The sequence below is a fragment of the Megascapheus bottae genome, chromosome 9 (assembly GCF_031878675.1).
Source record: "Megascapheus bottae isolate mThoBot1 chromosome 9, mThoBot2.hap1, whole genome shotgun sequence".
NCBI lineage: Eukaryota > Metazoa > Chordata > Mammalia > Rodentia > Geomyidae > Megascapheus > Megascapheus bottae.
In genome coordinates, this window is record NC_143517.1 from 43778906 (window position 1) to 43804189 (window position 25284).

General features: G+C 35.5%; 1 protein-coding gene across 2 annotated transcripts in view; it reads left to right on the plus strand.

The window, feature by feature from the left end:
• Zfpm2 (zinc finger protein, FOG family member 2) overlaps nt 1-25284 on the plus strand; it is a 405961-nt gene that overhangs the window by 81913 nt on the left and 298764 nt on the right. For both annotated transcript variants that reach the window (XM_090339252.1, XM_090339251.1), the window contains exon 2: nt 6539-6697. Coding sequence is in view for 1 of the 2 variants with exons in the window: in XM_090339251.1 (XP_090195377.1) it covers nt 6539-6697 (159 nt within the window). In the remaining variant the exon portion in view is untranslated. The remainder of the gene's footprint in view (nt 1-6538; nt 6698-25284) is intronic.

The following is a 25284-nucleotide window of genomic DNA, read 5'->3' on the forward strand; positions in this document are numbered from 1 at the left end:
TTCAGTGTTTTAAGATTAAAGAGTACTTTTTCACCCTAAAGAAACAATTTGAATAAGAGCCGACCCTTTCTTCTACATTTTGCACTGGTGTATGGTCAAATTGAATCCTGCACTAAAATTTTCTAATATATCCTTCTACATTAACATTTCAAAACTCAATTTAAATATTCACAGATCTTCTTTTTTAATAAACTTAACAAAACTTCCTTGATTGAAGGACAGCAGTTGGTATAGATATATATATTTTAAAAAATAAAGATATGCAGCTATGAGCAAAGCCCCAAATCAATTATATATAAGAAATAACACATGGAAAGAAATTAATCAAAAAGGAGAAACTTCTACTGTGTGAGTCTCTGGTCTGCTACCTGCAGGCAACAAATGTAAATGAAAAAAAAATCAACACTCTTCTGGTAGATAAGGGGAAAAATTAATAAAAATGTTTCCTTCCTATTAGATTCCCCTGATGTCACTATTGTTGGAAGTGAGGGACTGCAGGAAGGACTTGCTCACTTAAAATACTATTTTTAAGACTACAGAAATAGGGTTTTATTCTTGCTGTTAAGCTCAATTACATGAGTTAGTATGGATTTGCACTGTCCAAACAGCATCCCTCCTCCCTGTCCCTTCTCATTAAGTGGCTCAGTGGGATATGCCAGAGACAAATGGAATAGGAATTGGTGAGCAGTGTTTTGAGGTGTGCCTACAGGGATGATCATTCGAAGGAAGTCAGAATGGAATGGCTAAAAACTCTTAAGAGAACTACTGGCATCCACAAAATAGATAAAATGAGAGGAAACACAAAACTACTTGAATACAAAACAACAACAACAAAAAAAAACCAAAACAAAAAACCCAAAACCCTCCCAAAAGTCACCACAGGGAGACAGAGGGTGACATATTTTATATGAATCAGCTTTTCATAGTACAGTTGAGAGGCTTGATTCTTCCATTTCTAGTTGAATAAACAGAGCAAGTGGATACAGAAAAAAATGTACCACTTTATATATTTTCCTATTAGAAAAATTTATCTTTTCTGTTTTATGAGTGTTATCCTGAAATTAACAAAGAAACCCAGGGTAAGAACGCAAGTGCTTAGGTGACCAGATACTTCAACCTCATTGAAATCTACTGGCTTATTTTCATGACATAGAAAAAAATGAAGCATAAGTTTCAAGTGAAAAGTTCTATTTTAATTCCTCCAAAGTAGCAAGTAGAATAGATTATGTTCCTAGACAATTCTGATACATAATGAGTGTGAACCAGAATTTGTCTGCTTTTAACTTTGTATTATATATTGAAAAGTAATATCACCAACTATAATATCAAAAGTAATATGAATAGGAAAAACAAAGCACAGTGTATGTTGCTTAAATTGTGAGATTTAGAAATCCCTGTTTTAAACACATTAGCGAGTTTTGTGTGTCTTTTTAAATGTGTCTTCTTATTCCTTTGTCTGAGTAGGAAAGGACTTGGATCGCAGAACACAGGGGCTAGCAACGTAGAGCTATTACTATTGATTCCATCAACTCACGAAAAACTTGAGAAATATATTTCATTGCTGTCCATTCTGTATTCTCTATATGTCAAAGGATATTGTTTGTGATAGAAGTTTTAATTTTTAATTAAGTAATGTTTCTCTGATATAAAAATGTCTCAAAATGGCACACATTGAGAAACATGGGAACAAAAAAAGATTTGGAATACTTGTATTTTCGGGAGAAACTTACCTAGTAGAATTTCTGAGCACACTGTGATGGATTATTGTAATTATTGGAAATGATAATATTTTAATATGGCTTTCTTCCCACCTGTCAGTTGTAATCAAGGTTGCCCAGTATTCTGAAACAATCTCATTTTGCTAGGTGGCTAGTCTTGTGCAGCCTCTAGAATGCTTAGAATATTAATGCATAGAGAGAAGACAGAATGCTTTCTATAGTTCCATTATGACAGAGCATCTTGCTTTAATCAAAACATATGCAAAATCACTAAACTAATGTATAATAAATTAATGCCAATGAGTACTTAAGAGAAAAGACGGGTTGTAGAGGACATTACATTGGAAGCACAGAATTTGTCATTTCTTTCCTCTCCTTATACATATCAATGTATATTAATTTCTGTAGCATTTAATTTCTTTCTTGAGTGCCTTTTATTCTGAAGTGCTTTGCATTTAGCTGAACAAAGACATTCTGGCATTCTGGTGAAGGTTGTTCTATTTACGGTAAGCTTTCAGGATAGAAAATTATTCAGGATAACTGTTTAAAGATACATGTATTCGATTAAGTATTTCATCATCTATATTGGTCATTATTGTTTTGCTTCTTTTCACTTTTAATCTTTTTTTTAATTTTTATCTGTTTTTATATTGTTTCCTTAATTTGGGGGGGTCAACTTCTAGCCCCTTATTGAGTTGCTATGGTTGTTTTTCAAGGATTTTTTCCCAACCCCCTGAAGCTGTAGCAATAGTTTTCTCATAAATTCATTCACCTGGTGGAGTCAGTATGCTTTTCAAATATACAAATCCATCCCTTCATTTTCATCTCATTCAGTGATTATGTTACCAGTGTATAGGACAGGACTATGTGATCTAAAATACCATATCTGTCCTTTACCAACTCCAGATTAACGAAATAAACACACAATGAAAAATTCCCTGATAGAGCCACCTTAGGCCCAGCTTTCATGATGCTGCTTTTGGCCCAGGGTAAGTAAAAGACCTCACCATCCATCTGGCTATCCATCAAGACTGTCAGACACTGTGAATCAACAGAACCTTTTTCCCCCCTTCGGCTTTATCTCTAGAGAACAAAGGTACCTATGATCAATCCAAATGGGTCCTGAGCACACAATTGTCTCTCTTCTACAAAGATGGAAATCCTCCTTTGCACCCATCAGTTTCCCAATTCTCGTCATTATTCACCCAGTATAAAATACCCTACTCATTTACCTGAGAGACATGGGACTAGCTTTCACTATGACTGTATTCATAGTCTTAGGGGTGCAGTTAATCATTAGCAATTTAAAATGAGGTAAAATGTTGATATTTATAAACATGGAGACTATTAATTCTGGCAAGTGTGTCTGAATATCTATAAATCAGAAGCAATTGAAGAGCTGAAATTCAGATTTCCTCACACTTGCCTGCCAAGTGGCCTCAATCAGAAGTAATTTTCTCCATGAGGGCACATGGAGCTCAGTCGTGAGCCTTTTCTGAGGAGATATTATTATTTGTGTCAAATTATGTGTGGTGATTTTTCTGAAGTGGACTTCTGTGCCCACTAACCCATACACTGGAGGTTCCTTCATTCCTTCCTTCATTGGTGCTATTAATTATACTTGTGCCTCAAGTATCTCTTACCCTTTTAAAATGTTAGTTTATGGCTAATGATTATCTGCAATGTTTTTTTCTGTTAAAGAAACATACAATACTGAGAGAAGAGTGAGATGGAGATTATGCTGTCCATTTTAAAGAAACTTGTTTTTCCTCAGAGTCTTATTTGATGGCCTAGTTAAAGCCATGGCTGGAAATTTCACATTTTTACGTATAGTAAACATATATGTATATATATATATATATACATATATATGACATTTACATAGGGAGAGCTCCAAGTTGGCCATTAAATGCCCTGCTCTAAATATTGGCAGTGACATCTCATGACTTTGCAATGAATGAGATCAGTAAACTTTCTAATTTTATTTGGGGTTTTATGGTTTGTCTTTGAAAATAAGCGTTTTCAATTACATACTTAGAATTGCAATGTGATACAAACCCATGGAATAAAAAGAAATCCTAAATATATAAAACTATACTATGAAGAGTTCATCAAAAACTTTGAAGTTCTTATGTACATATGTACAGGTATGAGGATATATGAACAAAATATTATCCCATTTCTTGGTTTCATAAGCATATAATATTGCTTTATGATTTTTTTCCAACTAGATTCTAGATGTAACCTTTTCTATTTACTTTTTAATACAATAGTTAACTCTGACTTCAATGTGTTGTCAGAGAGAATTTTTTATCAATAATTTTTCAATTTTGTACTATTCTCAGTAAAGTTTCTTGTGAAAATAATAGCATATATACTCAGAATTTAATTTTCAAAGGAAAGCACATTTATTACTTTTAATCAGATGCATTTTCACTAGATACATTGGCATTTTGCATTATTCACATGTTATTTATGAACTATGTAATATATTTTATAAGTGGAATTTTATTTTCTATTAGTCAAAGTCAGAGTATAGATTCCCAAAGAAATGAATATTCTAAGGAAGTATAATTTGTTGTTTCTGTTATGAACAACATTTAAGTAGTTATTTAACATATTGGTTCAGAATGAGTGTATATTCTATAAATAATAAGTATTAGCAATCAAATATTTCATTTTTGGTGAATGTCTAGAAAGGTCTTCCTGACTTCTATGGAGAAGAGTAACCTAATATTTTGGTGGCTCTTCAGCAATCAGAGAATAGCAAGAGATTTGCAAGGTTTAAACATCTATGAAGAAACAGTTACATAAATATAAATTAACCATTTTCTGCAATTTTTGTTTATGAGTTTCCAATGTTATATAGTTTTGTTCTTGAAGGAAGGTGCTTACAGGTACCAAAATTATTTACACAATAACTTATTATATTAGTAAAAGGTTGTAAAAAATGTCTTGAGTTTGCAAATCAACTTTTTCACTTAATACCTTGTCACTTAGTAGCTTATAACCTGATTCTGTAAACTGACCTCCTTAGCTTTACTTTCTAGATCTATAAAATAAAACTAGCAGTAATTTTCATGGTTACCTGGGTTATTGTAGGGACCATGTTAAGAATATGCTTTGAAATACCCACATGAAAAACAAGTGAGTTTTATGTGCCTTCTTTTAATCAAGCTTGTTATAATTAAATTGTTTGAAAAAATAAAAATAAGAGAAGTCTATTAGTGTCCTTATTAGACACAGTATTAATAATTGAACTTATCTTCTAAAATGATCAAATAAGTATTTTAAGAATTGTATTTTACATTGCTACTATTTTTATTTCTTGCTTGTCTTGCTATTTGAAATAATTGTTCTAAAGCATGAAAGATTAAAAATGTTAATTTTAAAATAGTTCATGAGATACGGAAAGCTAATATGAGATCCATGACATTTGAAAACGGTTTGTATGAAAATGGAAAATTTGTGGTTCTTTTAATACTTTGTCTTAAGCATAAGAACTGTGTAATGAAACACAGATTATCAGTATAAAATAGGAAATTTTTTGACATTTGTTATTTTGGTAACTTACAAAAGGCAAAGCAAATAAAAAGAGGACAAATAATCTCTGGAGAAAATCTTTTGTTTAAAAGTCCCTGAGTTTAAATCCACATCATTAATTCTATCCATCCAAAGGTGTTAGACCACGTCAGTCTTTTGGAAACTCACTTTTGAGGAAAAACACTAGCTATAACACCAGATATAATTATGAAAAAATAAAAATGTAATAAATGTAATATTTTAAACTAACAATAAAAAATCTCCTTTGTCCTTGAACTTTTCTTGTGCATTTGTAAGGAGTAAGAAATAGGGATGCCTAACATTTTAAACATTTTATCCTGTCTAATGTGACTGATGACATGAGCGACAATTAGTACAAATTACCATAATTATGTTCTTTGGACAAAATGCCATATTGCTTCTTGAGAAAATGCTGATTTCTACTTGGTGAAATGAGCTGGGTACTTCGATTCTTTAGCAGCAGTCAGAAATTCAACAATCGGCCGTGTGGTATTCCCACGTCCTCTACTTCAGATCGTTCTGAACAACTCCAGCCCTCCCTTCCCTTTCAGCGAAATAGGTCCGTTAATGTAGTGCACTTCTCTCTCATTCTCTCTAAGGGAGTTGTATTTTTATTACTGAAAAAGTATCACATAAATACAAATTACATTTTTTCATTAGAAAACTACTTTTCGTTTCAGGAAAAAATTCAATTAATTATGAATAGAGTAGGCTTTCATCAGGGAGAGAAATATGTAATTTTTCTTCAAGCTTCAAACACATATAATGAAATCTTTTCTTGGAATCCAGTCTTAAGATGGATTTTTGAAAGTATAGACTTTATTAAAATCTCAGTTCAATTAAAATGCATTCAATTACTTTAAATCTTTATTAAAATCTCAGGTAAAATTGTACAACAGTGTAAAAGAGACTTGTACTCTTTACCAGGTAGTTAATTCTAACAAATGAACATAAAGTGCACAGTTTTGCTCTGTAAGAGAATGAGAAAGATTGAAGTTCTTGGCTGGGGCCGGGGGAGGGGAAGAAGTGAAGACTCAAGTTACTTTTTATGTAGTACTTCTGCCGTTGGTTTCTTTTGCCTTCTCAGTGTTTCTTATGAATATGGAGGTAGGTAGCATTATCTTCTGTAGTCCTCTTGGTGGTGTACTTGAAATACAATTTCCTTGTCATTATAGCTAAAATTATCTTATTTAAGCATTTTATTTCACAATCTTTCTTGGATACTTTTGGTACAGTGTCCCTGATTCTTTTTCAAGGGCCACTTGAAGATGCCATTGAAGATGAGGAAGAGGAATGTCCATCAGAGGAGACAGACATCATCTCAAAAGGAGACTTTCCATTGGAGGAAAGCTTTCCCACAGAATTTGGTCCTGAAAATCTGAGCTGTGAAGAAGTGGAATACTTTTGTAACAAAGGTAATCACTGATGGTGAGATATAATATGTCAACCCCCCCCCAATGATTTTGTACAGCTTAAAAAGTGATGGAACAAAAGTATTCAAAGTGTTCTCACATAGTTCTATGGTCTGATAATATATGCAACATTTTCCAAGCAATGGAAAAGTTCTACTTTGATAATAACCTCTTTTTGTGTGTATTTTTATGTTGTTGTGATACTGGACATTGAACCCAGGACTTACCTCTTGCTAGCATTTTGACGATTTGAGCCATACCCCTAAGGTTTTGATTTTATTTGTGTGTAAGATAAGGGCTTGCTGATTTTGCCAGGCTGTCCTCAGACTCATTATCATCTTCTACTTCCTCTTCAGTAGGTTGGATTACAGCATACCTGTAACTTTCCATATTTCATGTTGCTTAGCTAGCTAGTTCTAGCACATTTGACATCTACAACCTACCCATTTTTTTCATTTAACATTATTTGTTTATTCATTTATCCCTTTTGTAGTAGTACTGGGGTTTGCAGAAGAAGGCACATGACCACTTGACCCATGCCCTGAGCCATTATTTTTGTTTTTATTCTTCAAACAGTGTCTTGAGTTCATGCCTAGGCTGTCCTTAACTGTGATCCACCTATTAACTGTGTAGCTGGACAGACAGGCATGTGCCACCGTGTCTAGATTTAATCGATTAAGATGGAATCTCTTAGCAGGTGGAGGCTCAGTGTTACAGTGTTTGCATAGAAAGCCTGAACCCCTACATTCAAACCCCAGTTCCTACAAAAAATATAATAAAAATAAGGAGTGATTATGGACCAGCCTCAAATCTAGATCCTCCTTTACCTCCACCTCCCAGGAACTAGAATTACAGGTAAACACATTTGACATCAACAAATACTTATTGAGTTTTCTTTTCCTTACAACACTCTTAATTAGGCATTGAATCTAAGCCTTAAGAGAAAACAGATAGAATCTCAGCACCAGATTCTGCCTTCTTTTGAAGGAATTCAACTATTATTTTTAACACTGAAGGTAGTCCTTTTTAGGTAATACTAAATAAGAAAATACTTTAGTTTATTCTCTTTTGCAACAGTAACACTTGAACCCAAAGAACCTGTGAGATATCACTCAGTTTATTTCTAACAGTGACTTGGAGCTATATGGAATATGGCAGTTACTGTGTCCTCACTGGATCTATATGGTTACTATTTTTTGTAAAGTTCAATCTTTTCATGATTATTTGTTTGCTTTTTTTATCTTTATCTCAATCAATGAAGTGGTTCTCTTCCTGAACCAGGTTTAATAAGTCTGAGATCAATTTCTTGGTTTAGAATATCTATTTCTCCTGCCCCACCATTACCAATTTCTGACGAATATATCCCAGAGAGCATGTTTGAGGGTATGTGTGTGAGTCAATGTGTCTATCTGTGGAAATGTGTCTGTATATGTGTGTGAGACTACCATTTTTTTCAGGCATGTGTCTGAAAAAAGGCACATAAAACATTTGAAGAGGGCTTTGGATATGTGTTTGTTTCATTCATTTATTTATTTATTTTTCTTTTTTTGTCAGTCCTGGAGCTTGAACTCTGGGCCTGGGCGCCGTCTCTGAACTCTTCAGCTCAAGGCTAGTGCTTTACCACTTCGAGCCACAGTGCCATGTCTGGTTTTGTGGTGGTTACTTGTAGATATAAGAGTCTCATGAACTTTGTGCCCAGGCTGACTTTGAATCTTGTGGATATGTGTTTCTTAATCGGATTTTGACAGGCTGTTATCAAGAAAGCTTACATAACACAAAACTTTGTTATTACATGTATGTTATCACTTTGTCCTGTTGATGCCAGTTTAGAAAGAAAAGGTGTCATTCAGTCTATATTCCTATGGTCCATATACCTCCAGGAGCTAAAATACAGGAGGCAGAATGGGATGAGAGTACCCATTCCTGGATTACCTGAAGTTCTGTGAACCTTATCAGTGAGCTCCTAGATAACTCAGCATGGTCCTGTTACACAGTTCCTTTTTTCCTACAACAGAGTCTTGATTGGAAAAGAGAACAGTGTAAGCATAATAGCTTTTGTTCTACCCTTCAGTCATAATCAAGCTGGATTATTATTTTCTCTACTTCTGTATGCTCCAACCATCTCTAGATGGTCCATAGCTATGGCAATATACTCAATGGGTGAGATGTCAAAGTTTCAAATGTGCATTTGAATCCATCTCATTTTCTTTCATTATTGGGAAATACATACTTTTTGGTTCATTATAAAGTAGGTAGAGTGCATATCATTATGTAGAGTACAAATGTTATATTGTTACATTATAGTAGAGAGAGAGAGAGCTTAGAATTAGAAGATGCCTTCTTTTATAGATTTTTGTGCTTTAAAGAACTAATGTGTACTTTACCAATTTAATCTTGGGAGGCAATAAAGCTATATAGTATAAGATACATTTTAAATTTCAAGACAGTCACTAATTTTGCCATATATTTAATGAGAGAATACAGAACTGTAAATTCTAAGTTTACAGTTTTGTGAAAAAATAGATTTATGGAAAATATTCCCATAGTTGAAGTAACATACTTTAATTAATACAAATTAAATTTAAAAATACTAAATTACATAATATTATGAACATTATTCAATAGATGGACCAACAGCTGGAAAAGGTTTAAATGTCAAAGGCATAAAAACTATTTAGTATTATATAGCATTAAATAATGTAGGATAGTTTATATATATTATAAAAAGGATTATCTAATTATTAGCTTGAAGCTATAACATCATTGTGCATGTGAATAAGAATTCTTAAGTTCCTGCAATATGTTTCAAGAGAAATACTACTATTTGAATATTATTATTTGAAATTACTATGGCCTTGTTTCATAGGAAAAAATGTTTCATGATTTTAGTCTTACAGAATATGGGAGCAGAGAATTCATGCTGAAGTAAGTTGGAGCAGATATAAAAGGAAAAGATAATTCTTAGATACATTCTGTGTCCCCTTGAGGTTGTAAAAAGGATGTTACCCATTTTTCACTTAAGTTGATTAGCTAGGAGAAAATGTTCTCTGTGGAAAATTAGACTCTAATCTTTTATGTAGAAATTCATATGTTTGCCTTGGTGACATATAATTATATTTTAATATGAGTTTTAGGAAAAGAACAGATTAGGGATTAAAGTAAGAGTATTCAAATGGTTAATGATACTTGAATGGTTAATGACTGAGAATGGATTCTTAAAATGTTTGTTGAAAGAAAACATTTCTACCCAAGTTGCATTGCTAAACCCTGCTTGTTATCCCTATTCTAAATCATGAGCTATATAACACCTGAAATATTGCCAGTATACACTAGAGAATGAATCATATTATTTAGAGTTTCTTTGTATAAAAACATTGCCATGTTCAAAAGATAGCAATGATCTACTTATTCCAATGGTTCTTCTGAACAGAAATTTTGAGCACTAGGCATCCGGAAGTGTGCACTGGTGGTAGAATGCCTGCCTAGCATGCATGAAACTCTGGGTTTAATTCTTCAATACCATATATACATAGAAAAAGCCAGAAGCAATGCTGTAGTGCTCAGGCCCTGAGTTCACGCTCCAGGACTGGCAAAATAATAATTGAGTACTTAATGATTTTGCTTACTAAACAAAAAGTGGTTAGTTCAAAAATCTTAACATAAAAATGAGGCTAGAATATCTAAAATTTCCAAAAAAGATATTTTGTCACTGGAGGGAGAATCCTGTGGATGCATATAGAGTAATGACTATACATCTTCATCCATTCTGAATGAGTGAAAATTTTCATAAGAGCTATAGTAGCTTTACCATTATCTTTAAATAAAAAGAAAATCTCTTGATTCTTTGTACATGTATGAAGTCATTTCTTGTCAAAAAGTTTCTAGTTCCTCTTGAAACTGAGCTTCCATTTTAGAGGACATTTTCAATAGAATGATTCTTTCATTATTTATTGTAACATTTTCTTGTTTTCACATTGATATACCATCTGTGCTCTTGTCAAAAGCCAAGTTTTCAACAGTTCTCAAAGCATTTATCAATATTACTAAAGTTGCTAATTGTTATCAACCATGTGATTAAATTCTTACAATGTAACAATTCACAAGCATGTCTAAATATTTTTTTTGCCAGTCCTGGGCTTGAGCTCAGGCCTGAGCACTGTTCTTGGACTTTCTCAAGGCTAGAGCTCTACCACTTAAGCCTCAAGCACCACTTCCAGCTTTTCTCTATGTATGTGGTACCAAGGAATCGAACCCAGGTCTTCGTGCATGCTAGGCAAGCACTTTAACCACTAGGCAAAACTCCTGGTCCCAACATGTCTAAATATTTTGCTCTGAAATTCATCATAGCTTTAATGCACCAAGTTCTTTTTTAAATATAATTTTATTGTCAAGGTTATGTACAGAGTGGTTACAGTCATATACATAGACAATGAGTACTTATCTTGTCTAACATTGTTACTACCCCAATACCTAATTATATAAGTTTTACATAAGTTTATCTCAGAACAATCCTTGTTATGGTTGCAATTGTAACTTTTGAACGTGACCATTCTTTTCTTAAAAGACCTTTATTAGAATCTGTAGTTGGTTCTAGGGGGGTTTCATTGGGACATTTCCATGCATGCATATATTTCATCAAACTTACTTTCTCTGTCACTCCCCTTCATTTAGCCTGTCCCCTTCTTATGACAATTTCAACCGATGTCACTTTCCTGTTTCCATAGGGAGTACCATATTTTCCTTCTTTTTCCCATAATATTGTCCTTTCCCACTTTCACTGATATCTGCTCCCAACAATGGCCTGTTTTACTTTCTGGAAAACAGCAATTCTATACAAATTTTCCATGTAACTTTGAATTAGTTCCTTATTTCATATCCCCATTTTTTCAACTTCAAAAATAAATTAACTGTATTTATAAAAAAAATGATTTGGCTTTGAGTTGGGAGTTTGGCCTAGAGTGCTTGTCTAGCATGCGTGAAGACTCGGGTTCAGTTCCTTGGTACCATATACATAGAGAAAAGCCAGAAGTGGTGCTGTGGCTCAAGTGGTTGAGCTCTAGCTTTGAGAAAAACCCAAGGACATTGCTCACAGCCTGTGCCCAAGCCCAGGACTGGCAAAAAAAGAAAGAAAACAAGATGTGGCTTAAAACTTGCCTGGGTACCTTCATATTTTTAAACATACTAGCAAAATATAAAGCAGTGCTTTGAGTTCATAGCATCTTCTTTCCTGAGATTGCTTGTCATCTTGCTTTCACAGTATCTATGAGAGGAACAAAGCAAGCAAGAATTATTTTCTTGAATTTACAGATGATGAAGTCATAAGTTCTGGGCCTATATGTGCTGCATATTTCCTTTTGTTATTGTGTCATTTGCTTTGGTTACTTCATATTCCTTTCTTCTGTTTAGTGTATAAGACATGGAAGTATGTTCATGCATGTGTATAAGGGAGGAAATGAATGCAAATGGAAATATAGAGGTCAAGAAAACAACCTGAGGAATTTTAGTAAAGTCACTGGGCACCCAAGGGCAATTGGAAAGGGCAATAGGGAAACACTCCCTACTTGCATAAGCTCAGATACAATATTTCTTGATGGAGAGGCTCTAAAATCTGATTTACTATTACTGATTAAGTTGCAAGAGTTTTATTACTAAAGGATTTGCTTGTTAATGATTGAATTGAGGTAATATTTCTTGGAGAATATTCAAAGAGAATATCATTAGGATATGTGAATGTATAGGAAAAAAGCGTTAAATGGATGTCACTTGTAGTCTACTGAGAAAGAGGTAATGTTATTTGAGCAAAGGAAGCAACTACTACAGAGGTAACTTTTGGTTCCTAATAATGAACTAGGAAAGTTACCTAGTCTTCACACATTGTTTTCTGACATCATGGTCCCTCATCAGACTCATCAGGAAAATGATGTCATCAAAGTTGGTTCCTGGTCCTAGAGTGTAGGGATAGAGAATGGTCACAGAAATCACCCAGTACAGTGCACACACTACAGAAGTGGGGCAACATTAGCGGCTGAGTCTGAAAAAAGTTAGAGTGGACAAAGTTGGGTGGGCCAGGATGGAAATCCATAAAAAAACAGTGCACATTCTAAGTAGAACCAAGAAAGGTGATAAATGCAGAAACCCAAGGTCCTTTAAGAAATATCCTGTAGAATAGAACAATTTAAGGCATATTGAAGAAAATGGAATAAATCCTGAGGTATTCCAAACCACATTTGATACTAGCCTCCAAAGTAGGTAACACAAAACCCAAAGCAAACATGGACTGACACTGAGCTGAATTAGCAGAAAGCCTCTAATTCTGTCCAGCAGATCACATTCCAGCATAACTCAGCCCAGGTATTAATAAGTATTAATTTTGTCCCAAGCCCTCTTTTTTGGTACTGGGTATAGTCCTAGACAAAGGCCAAGCACCAACTCAGTAGCACAAAGAAGGGTTACAGAAAACTAAAACCACCATGTTTAGTGGTGTTGAACAACATTAAAGAAAATAAGACCTGTAAGGGTTGATGGTAATACACTGTATCTTTCATTGCAGGTGTACTTGCTGTTTTTTTTTTTTGGATGTGTGTGTGTGTGTGTGTGTGTGTGTGTGTGTGTGTGTATGTGTGCATGTGTGTGTGTGTGTGTGTGTAATGGGACTTGAACTCAGGTTGAAAGTACTCTCCCATAGCATTATTGCTAAAGACTAATGCTCTACAAATGACACTCAAACCACAGCTCTACCTCCAGCTCCTTGGTGCTTGACTGAAGAAAAGAGTCTCCTGGACTTTCCCATCAGTGCTGGCTGTGAATTGGAATCATCAGGTCCCGGCCTCATGAGTATCTAAAATGGCAAACATGAACCCCTAGCGTTTCTGTTTGATAAAGAATGATGAGGAAAATGAGCTTTGGGCAAAAACTTGAGGGGGAAACGAGGGACTTTTAGAGCATCCTGGGAGGCTAGTGTTGCTAGTGCTATCTGGGGGCCAGAAGAGGACAGCAGAGAGCTGGGGAGTGGGGAGCAGTACCCTGGTACAACTGGGCAACTGGCTACTGTAGGATGCTGGTGAATTTACACTACTGTGGAGGGAGCAGGAAAATGACAAAAAAACTGTTATGTGAACCACCAAGGACATTGAGGTTCCTAGGAGGAGGTCCCAGGGTCATCTCACAGTTAGTGCATGCCCACAGAAGAAAGGCCTCTGAATGGAGGGTCAAGTAGGGAGCCAAGACAAGTAAGTTGGGAAAGCTGTCAGGAGATATACAGTTTCCATTGAGCATCATTCCATTAGCCAGGGACCTCAAGGGAGGCCAACTGTATCACATTGCTGTAGTTTCCAGAATAGAAGTGGGGGAATATTTGATACTTTGTTCTCCTCCCTTCTTTCTATGGTGTGTTTTCTACATCTTATTACATCCTTGAATTGTAAAGATAAGGAGAGGCATGCAAATGACACCTGTTTCATTGTGTTTCAGCTATCTAGACTACTAGACTCTTTGAACTATGACACCACTGCCAATCCCCAGTCCCCCCCCCACCCACAACACACATATTTGCTTCCTGTGTTAGAGCTGTTTAAAAATTCAGAGGTAAATATGGAATAGCCGAATTTCCCTTTGGACTGTGTGTAAATAACCTAGATCATTGGCATCATTCTTCCTTCCTGTCAAATGGGAAGCTAAAGCAAGCCAAATGTAATCTAAATCCTTAATCCTGAGAAGAAATCCACCAAGCAGATAACACGGTGCCTTTATGAGGTTTGGATGTATGAATGGTAGCTACTTGATTTTTTTTCTTTTTTTCTTTCTTTTTCAGTTGCCTGCATTTCAGACATTTCATGCTATTTTGTCTCTTTCCCCTTTTCAATTTTATCATTTACTCTACAAGTTCATAGTTCACAGACCTTTTCTGTCATGAAGGTTCCTTCCCTGCTCAGTCAGAGCTTTAAGGATGTGTCTGCCTTCTGTGATTCTGGGGTAACTGGAATCAGGTTCTGCACCAGGCAGCCTACCATAATCACTTTCAAGTTCAATAAGGAAAGGGATCTTTACTGGCAACTTTGTTTCTTTTTTCTTAAAGGGATTAAGGAGCTCAGCTCTTTAAATTCCTGCATATAACATTGACATTTCCAGGGTATGTTTGGACCAGGGAGTTCAAAGAGAAGGAGTAAAAAAGAAAAGCCAATATGACTTTGTTTTTTACCTTGCTGGAGGAGCTGTTTGTGCAAATCGCCTATAAGCTTATTGACCTGAATCTTTGACTCCTTGTTTTCTCTGGATTTGGCTGGAGTGGAGACACTGATGGAGCACTGATAGGGCTGATTGAACAGCCCCCAGCTTTGCTGGGCACAGACCTGGCTTCCCTTCTCAGCCACCTCCCCCCTCCCTGCCTAGGACATGATTGTTCCTGGGAAAATTTTGTTTACCTGGAGCTAGCCCTTCTCCTTCCATTCTTCCCTCTCTTCTTAAATGTATTTTAATTTCTTCAAGGTTGTCTTAATTTATCTAACATTGTTACAATAGTGTTCTTGTGTTTTGGGATCTCCAACAGTGGAAAAAAATGTATACATTCCGAGATAATGCTACTATTCTTTTATAGCAATCTCAAAGCCATCTCAAAAATGTCCACAGTGGTCTTTGTGTTTGGAGTTAAACTGAACCTTGAAAGCCACAAGTGTAGGAAAAATGAGAAGGTACTGGAATTGAACCCTGGTGTGAAAGGGAGTTAGTAGTGTTGTGGTTTTATGGAATCAGAATGTAGGCAAATTTTGCCTATGAGTGTTTTCCTATTCCTGTTTTTGATTTGCTTTCTTAAGATTTGTCTGCCTACCTCACCTTGGATCTCAAATACCTCATGAAAATTTCCAGTGACTCCCGGTGTACAGGAAGTGGCTAATCCTGCTTCGATATGCATGAGTCTTAAATGATAATATGTGCTACATTTTTGCATTTGTGAATCTCAATTACTTTTGCATTTTAGTGACCTGACCACTACCAGCTTTTCTGCAGATCTTTTGTTTTGAAATAAATAAGAGCTTGGCAAAATACATAATTTCCTAACTCTTTTATAATGTCTGAAATAACTTCCTGTTATAATATATATAAATACACATATATAAATTTATGTCTACTTTAATATATCAGATGTAGGAAGATTTAGTTTTAGCTGCATTCTTGTTTTATGTTAACATCATTGTTAGAAATAAAAATGAAAATTAATATGAAGCGGTATTTTATACACTTAGAAACCTTGCTATTGGTTTAATGTTTAATGACCCTGGGGAAAAAAAAGAACATATTTTGGTATCTGCCTACTGGCAGATAGGGCTTGAACTCAGGGCCTTGTGTTCTTGCTTCTTTTTTTCACTTGACTACTACCATTTAAGACACTCCTCTACTTGTGATTCTTTTGCTGATTAACCAGAGATAAGAATCTCATGGACTTCTCAATCTGGGCTGACGTTGAACCATATTTCTTGTATCTTAGCCTTATGAGGAGCTAAGTTTAAAAATGTGAGCTACTAGCACCTGGCTAACAAGAAAAGATTTTCACATACAAGATGTATGGGTATTACTTTCTCTACAAAGTTGAAAGAAAAATAATATGAATCTATTTAATATCCTAGAATTTTGAATATATATGAAGCAAACCATCTGAGTACTAGGACATAGCTGCATTGTTGGTTTTAATTTAGAGATTAAATTAGTCATTACATTTAGCTGAATAATTTAAAGAAAACTTACTTAGAACCTCTATTTTATTTCCACATTTTCTCAGTGATATCTTGAATGAAAAGCCTACTTTTCCATAAGGCAATAGATGTGATAAAACTCTAATGACTTAAGTAGCTACTTGAGTGTTTATTTCAGTACTATTTCCTTCAATATTTATTTGAGTCAAATTTATACAGATCTGCATTTATGCTCATTTATATCTACTAAGTCTTGATTTATTTCGCCACATCTAAGAAAATTATAAGTATGCACAGCATTAAGAATGCCTTGATAGCTAATTTATTTTGATCATATGGAATTAACTTTGCTGACAACCTTGCATCATACTGTTGATCACATTAGGACTTAAAATGTTAAATCGTAGTGAAATCTCTCTTGGAAATAGCTATATTTCTTCTACTTTTTTTTATCCTTATACATCACAAATGGTTAAGAAACCTTCTTTTGGTTCTGTGCTTCCATTTTATATATTTAAACCAAATGAGATTTTCAAAGCTCTTTATCTTCCTATATAAAATTCAAATATTCTTATTAGTATGTAAAATTCTCTCAAGGTTTTTGTTATGTGAGAAGCAACAGGCAATACTAAGCATTTGCCCATCCATTACCTGGCAGGATAATCTTTATCTATCTGCTAAAGAATATGTGAAGGGAAATATAGAAAGATGTGGGACGATGAATTTAATTATAGTAGTCATGTCAGTCACTCCTTTGTTGTTCTTAAAAGGTCAGTTAAAAAATAACTGAATTTGTTGCACCTATAAATACTGATAGGGAATGAGGATTGCTGCTTCAGATTCCAAAGATTGGCAATGAGACTATGTAGCGTTTATTAGAATAATGATAATGGTAATAACCACTTCCACTTCCTCCCAGCTCCTTTACAGAGCTCCTTTTCAGACATCTTGTTCTACATGTATGGTCTCTACGCCAGTGGATTTATATCCTACAAGGTGGCTAATATTTTCATCTGTGATATCCAGAAATTTCTTTGGTTATAAAACTACTTTAAATATCCAATTGAAATCAGAGTTGCTGTTGCTTAACTGAAATAGATATAATTTTTCTGTTGTTGTCCCTTACATAATTCTTAAAGAAGTTGAACATGGCTAAAAACAGTTGGATACATGAAATGCAAAACTTCTTTTCAAGTACTTTTAGCCTGGCATTTACTAATGATCATTTTTTCCAGTCCTGGGGTTTGAACTCAGGGCCTGGGCACTGTCCTTGAGTGTTTTCAAGGCTAACACTCTACAACTTGAGCCACAGCACCACTTCTGGCTTTTTCTGTGTATGTGGTACCAGAGAATCAACCCAGGACTTTGTGCTTGCTAGGCAGGCACTCTATCACTAGACCATTCTTCTGCCCTAGTAAACATTTATTAGACATGCTGTATCAAGTGAAAAAATAAAGATATACATTATATAAAACCAACAAGCAATAAGTTAAAATAAATTTGAAGAAGTAAGTTCAAGATATTATTACACATTGCACAACTCTCTTTATAATATCTGTCAACGGCAAAGAGCATGAGCTACTGTAGAGTGCTTGCATAGCATGTGTGAAGCCCTGGGTTCAATTCTTTGGTACCAAGAAGCGATGCTTTGGCTCTAGTGGTAAAGCACTAGCCTTGAGAAAGCCCAAGGACAGTGCTCAGACTCTGAGTTCAAGCCCCAGGACTGGCAAAAAATTGTCTTTGGGGATGTGGCTCAACTTTTAAAGCACTTAGCTTGGCTGGGAGCTAGTGACTCAAGCCTGTAATCCTAACTACTCAGGAGTCTGAGATCTGATGATTGCAGTTTAAAGCCAGCCTTGGTCAAGAAAGTCCATGAGATTCTCATCTCCAACTAATCAAAGAAAAAGGCAGAAGTAGTGCTATAGCTCAAGTGGTAAAATGCTAGCCTTACACACATACACACACACACACACACACACACACAGCTTAGGGCCAGTGACTAGATCCAAAAATTAAAAGAAAATAAAAAATTAAAGCCCTTACCTTGCTAGCAAATGGCGTCAAGTACAAATCGCAATACTATGAAAATACGTATTTGTTTTTAAAAAAAGGGAATGAAATTTGTATTAAGAGTGTCCATAACAGTCAGTGCAATTTGCATGCAGTTGGCATTTGATATAATGCAAAGTACATAATGATGTTGTCTGTTTTGATAGTGTGCAATAAGCTACAATTCTCATAGTCTGTTGTCTGTGATATTGTTCTCAGGTAATTCAACAGTAAAGGCACACCAAAATGTGTATACTTGGGCAAAAGCCAGTAATAGATGGCAGGAATGTTTGTAAATCCACCACAAAATCTTTGCATAGTAATTTCAGTCCTGTAGAAATGTTTGCAAAGTGAACTCTTTAAAAAACCCTTTGACCTTAACACAAAATAGGACTAAATTAAACTGGGGGAAAGGAAGGAAGGAAGAGGAGAAGAGTGTATTGTTTGTAGGGAAAGCTCTGGGCACTGTGAAAACTTTTCACTTTTCTGAAGGAAATGAAGTACAGCAGATGGTAAGAGTGGAAGTGAGATAAACATAGGAACTGGAAAAGTAAGCAATACATGCTAACAGATTCCCTATCAAAGATCTGGAGAAGTAGAAAGATTAGACAAGAAACTGTTCTGAAACTTGACAGTGGCTGTATCTTACCAAGTCTTATGCACAGAGCAGAGCTGGAAAGTGCGTGCAGTTGCTCAGAACGGTATATTTTTCTGACAGTGAGAAAGGAAGGTCTCTTCAAGGATTAAAGTCATAGATTTGTCAAGGTAAAAATCTGTAGCTCAGATATATAAAATGGCTACCCTTTTACCTATTGAATATTGAGACTGGATGGATTTTCTATTTTTGTGAGGGAATCAGTATTGGGGGGTTTGGATAAACTTGTGTTTTGGGGATATAAATCACATCCCAAGCCAGGTAACCAATACTGAAAAATGCAAATGTCATGAATATAGCATGCAAATGACATATTCAAATGCAGAAAGAAGACTGTATAAAGAGTATTACCCTTTCTTAAAGGTAGGAAGGTTAAGTTTGGGTTGACTAAGGGAACAGTGTACTCATTCTCAGGCTCTCAGCCAATAATGTGCAGCATTCCAGTGTGGAATTCTTCATCTTCCTAGTTTAACTCTTCCCTGAACAAATTCTGTCCCAGTAGCTGTTTACTACAAATGCCAAAGCACAGCCATGCTTAGCAACACTACCATTCTATAAGACAGCAGTTTTACAAGATGCCATGATGTGGGAGCTACAGGAGGGGAGGGGAAGTAAAAGATGCTTACATCCTAAGAAAAACTCTTAGGAAATAATGTTCTGGTAGCTATATGGGAAATTCAAGGTGACAGTAAAATCATATCAGCCTTTATTATAAGGAATGGATTTTGACAAGTGCTGGTGGCTCACATCTGTAATCTTAGCTACTTAGGAAGCTGCGCCCTGGAGGGTCATGATTCAAGACCAGAATGATCAGAAAAGTTCACTACATTACACTCCCAGGTAACAAACACTAAGAAGCAGGGACTGAGTTGCAGTTCAAATGGTAAAGCACTGGCCTAGAAGTGTGAGGCCCTAAGTTCAAACTCCAACACATAATATAATAATAATAATAATAATAATAATAATAATGTGAATGATGAAATATATTTTGAAATTGTATGTAGTATGTGTGATTGTCATGCTTACTAGCAAAGAAATATTAGCTATACACATTACTTTTAGTTAATTTACAGTAATTTTTTAAAATCAGACACTAAACCCTGGGAAATTCAAATTGAGTTCAAATTAAACAAACCTGAAACTTAAATATTTCAAATAAAATCTGTGTATGTGCTAGTAGTTGGGTTTGAACTCAGGGCCTGAGAACTGTCCTTTTGCTATTTTCTGTTCAAGGCTGGCACTCTACCACTTGAGCCACTATTCTACTTCTGGCTCTTTGGAGCCATTATCCTCAGGTCTCAGCCTCCCAAAGAGGAAATACCACAGGCCTGGACATACCAACACTGGACACAGTAAAGTTTTGACATTGCTTCAGAATACTGGGACTGGTATGACAGTTTTTGAAGACCTGAGATTTTTTATTTACTTCATTTTCTACTCAGAGGCAAATTTTCTATGAGGACAATGAAGCTTGAGTTTTAGAGGCCTTCAGACTTTCTTCCAAGACCTTGCACCCAATTTTGTAATTAGAAATTTGTGTACCTCCTAATAAGGACCCCCAGCCCCCAAATTTCAGAAGCTCCAGGTCCCAAAGAGCCTGGCAGCCTCAGTGACTAAAGGTTGTGAATATAGATGAATGCATGCAGGATGACAGTGATCAAGAAGGTCTTCAAGTTCAGCTTCTTGATTTGTTGGCAAGCCCTCAATAAGATTCCTAGAATGTCTTCACATATATATTAGATATCTAGATTCTAAATCTGTTACTATTATTATTATCAGATAAATGGGTTAGTTATACAATGGACAAAGACCTCATATCTAAAATATATCAACAGCTCAAAAAATAATCCAAAACTAATCTCTGAAAAAACAACCATCCCATTCAAAGATAGGCTAAACACTTAAAGAGAGTCTTCTCTGAAGAAAAAATAAAAATGGCCTATAGACACATGAAGAAATGCTTGACATCTCTGGTCATAAAAGAAATGCAAATCAAAACAACTCTAAGATTCCACCTCACTCCAGTTAGAATGGCCAGGATCAAGAAATTTAATAACAACAGATGATAGAGGGGATGTGACCAGGAGGGATCACTACTACACTGTTGGTGGGAGTGCAAACTCATTCAGCCAGTATGGAAAGCAGTATGGCAGTTCCTCAAAAGACTAAACATAGAGCTCCCCTATGACCCAGCAATTCTACTACTTGGCATTTACCCAATCATCCAGAAACAAGAGCATACTAAATTCACTAGCACAACAATGTTCATTGCAGCACTATTTACCATAGCAAAGCTATGGAACCAACCCAGATGCCCCTCAGTTGATGAGTGGATCAACAAGATGTGGTATTTATACACAATGGAATTCTATGCTGCTGTCAGAAAGAATGACATCGTCCCATTTGTAAGGAAATGGAAAGGTGTAGAAAAAAATCATATTAAATGAAGTAAGCCAGACTCAAAGGAACATAGATAGGCTCAATGGTTTCCCTTATTTGTCATCAGTAGAAACCTTGGGCTCTCCTAGCAGAGATTTGCAATAGAGCATAACTTAGATACATAAGGCCATACAGTAGGATGCTAAATGAAAGGACCTCTAGGATATAGAAACAAAAGGCATATAATGAGTGATTGTTGTCCTTAATGTACTATGTTATCTCTCATCTCTTTTGCTGTCCCTTGATTATCTCATATGGTTACAGTATCTCACTTTGTTATCTGATATATTGGATATATTTGTATTTGGTTATTTGAAGTTGTATAGGGAAGGGAGGAAAACAAAATGAGAGGTGGGGTCGGGGGAGGAAAATGGGGACCAAGCCATGAGAAAGGATATCAATGTATGTGAAGTAATACACCTTGTATTTGGTGAATATAAGGTAACCCTTTAATTAATTACAATAAAAATATATGGATAAAAAGATATATGGGTAGTCTAAAGAAATTACAGATAGACATACAATGCTTGATTTTTGAATATACTGTGTTAAAAAAACCTGAGTCAAATAAGCGAAGAAAACATCTGTGTTTGTGAAGAATCTGGATGATGTTGAGAGTGCTATCTATGTTTTTATGGCATTTTCTAGAAACCAAGGACTTCTTGCTGAAACTAGGGAGGCAGAGCTATGAGAAGATCTTGTGATGAAAAGAACTCAAATGGATCTTTTGATAACACATTTGGGATTCTTGCCAGAGCTGGAAACCAGATGTGACTCTGAGTAAGGGTGAGGCTGATATGATCAAGGATTTTTTTCCACCTCACAGATAGGGAAACTCTACTCAGATTAGGTTTAGCTATAAGTGTAGTTCCTTGGAAATGGCCACAAACTGCTTAGCCTCCATGCCCATTTTTCAAAACTTAGTCATTTGGAGTGGCTGACACTAAGTGATGAGTAGCTGGTAAATTTGGTTTGTTTTTTTTTAAATATTTTGTATTGTAATTAATAAAAGAGTTACATGATATTTGCCAGATAGAAGGTGCATTAATTCACATACATTGATACCCTTTCACATGTGTTGGTACCCATTACCCTCCCCCCACCCCCATTAGTTTTCCCCCCTGTCCCTTGGGTATCTCATATTGTTACAGTATCTCACTTTGTTATCTGATATATTGAATTTATCTGTATTTGGTCATTTGAAATTTGATAGGGAAGGGGGGAAAACCAAGATGGGAAATTTGGTTTTTATGATCAGTTGGCCACACTTCTAAATTCTGTATAGGGAGTTCTCAGCCTATGTAAGATGTGTAGTTTTTAATTGTTTTGCTTGATTATTGGAAGAGTATAATGACCTAAGGCAGAGATACCATCAGTGCATTCAAATATTCATGTTTATCCCAATCCAATCAATACTTATTGAGCACCTGCTAAGTCAGATATAGTGCGAAATTCTGTGAATACGGTGGTAAATGCTCAGAGGGAACGTCCTGGCTGTCCTAGAAGTTACATCATGGGAGGGAAGGCAGTCATAAGTTAGGTAAGGGTAAAGGATGGTTTGACCCTGTCAGGAGCAGCAGAGGAAGGGAAGTGATGCTTGAGCTGGAATCAATACCAAGTGGACATTGACTAGGTGAGAAGAAATCGTGGGTTGCGTTGTTCAGGATAGTTACCGACTGGTCCTGTGCATTATTTCTTAGCTCTTTGGCTCAAGGCCAGAGCTACACCACTTTGAGCCGCAGCACCACTTCTGATATTTGAGTGGTTAATTAGAGAGAGAGTCTCATGTACTTTCCTGCCAGGGCTGGCTTCAAACTGTGATCTTCAGATCTCAGCCTCCTGGGGAGCTAGGATTACAGGCATGAGCCACCCAAGCCCAGATGTCTTTGTATTTTGTTTTTAATCATAGTGATGATTTTGCCAAATAAATAAGCAGCTTAAAACATGAAGACAGAGGCCAGCAAACTGAGGGAACAGTGATAACTGTACCACAGAACAAAGACCAGTGAGTGGATCAGTTATTGTTAGACTATCCTCTTTTATAGACTTCCGTGAATTACTGTGCCTTTTCTTTGCCATGAACATTAATTGCAGTGAGGTTTTTGCTTTGGTGAAGAAAGAGGAAAATGATAAGAAAAATGGAAACAAATATATATTAATTTCAAAATACCATTTTCTGATGTATGTGCCCCTACTAGGGTTTGAACTCAGGGCTTTGCACTGTCACTTAGCTTTTTCACTCAAGGCTGGTATATTACCATTTGAGCCACATCTCCACTTCCATTTTTTGGTGGTTAATGAGAGAAAGGTGTCTAACGGATTTTTCTGCTTGGGATGTCTTTGAATTGAGATTCTCAGATCTCAGCCTTCTGAGTAGCTAGGCCTACAGATGTGAACCATTAGAAGCCATCTCACAAATACCTTTTAAATTAAAATTACCCTTCTTCCCTACTTATTTAAATATTTGACCCTTTAAGGTGCTTATTGAGAGAAATAATGAGGACCAAAAATTATTGATTGATATACTGAGGAGAAACTGGCTTAGGTTATCTCATGTGGAAATTTCACTTAGATGTTCGGTGAACTTGAACTTTGAGAAAAACACCTTTTCCACCTGGAAGATGATATTGACAGCAGGAATAAAAATGCTCAGTATTCTAGAAAGACTTCATAAATTGGTATTTTCCCTCCTATGTTACCAATATTTCAACTGTCATTTTCATATGATACCATCACTATAAACACTAGAATTTTCAATAATTTTCCCTTAATAGATATAATCAGCCACTGCAGACTACAATGACTGTAAAAATTTACTTTCAACTTAGAACAGCTGATTTAAACCTGCATTCTGTTATGAATCATTTCCAGAATTTTCTATCAGCTGCTGTCTGATAATCATAGTCAAATAAATGTGGATCCTAATCTTTTTTTAATCTAGAGGCTGAAAATATCTATTATCAAAATAATCATGCTAGGGTGGGAATGGGGAGGAGGAAAATAGGGACTAAGACATGAGAAAGGGTATTAATGTTTGTGAAGTAATGTACCTTCTTTCTGAATATAATGTAATCCTTCTATTAATTACAATAAAAAATAAAAAAATAATGATGCTAAATGGGGGAAGCCCAAGTAAGTTATAAAGATATCTTATGAATTATTAAAAATGTCATTTTGCACACAACTGTCCTGAACATGACACTAGTATTCATTTATTACATGTATGTAGTGAATCAAAGCAAGTTAGACACTGTAATGTGGACTGACAGAAAAATAAGCCTATCCTTTTCAATCAGATTTAATGCTTTGATTTTCTTTTAAGCATTGCTGTAAAGAGGGTCATACTTGTATGTTTTAATTTTTTGTTTCTGGATGTATAACTGTGTGTATAATTCAGTGTCTGAGAGTCAATCTCCCAGGACATTTCTCTTGGATAATCTTAACTAAACAATTCTTGTCAGCCAACACCACAGCAAGGCTGTTAGACAAAGGAAACACAAACTGAGTCTTAAACTTTAATGTTCTCGTCCTTCAAGAGGAGCTACAGTTTTCTGTTTTTGACTGCTACAGTCCTTTAACCAAAGCTATCTTGTCTGATGATAAAACCATAAGTGTATGAAGCTCACACATTTTTCATCTCTTTTATGACCTTATCTCTCACGAGCGGCTTCTGTGAAGGTATCCTAACTATAGGAGGCACCTGGAAAACATATGTGATATCTATTCTCTGATAAGCAGTTGTGAACAGAAAGTAGATCTGT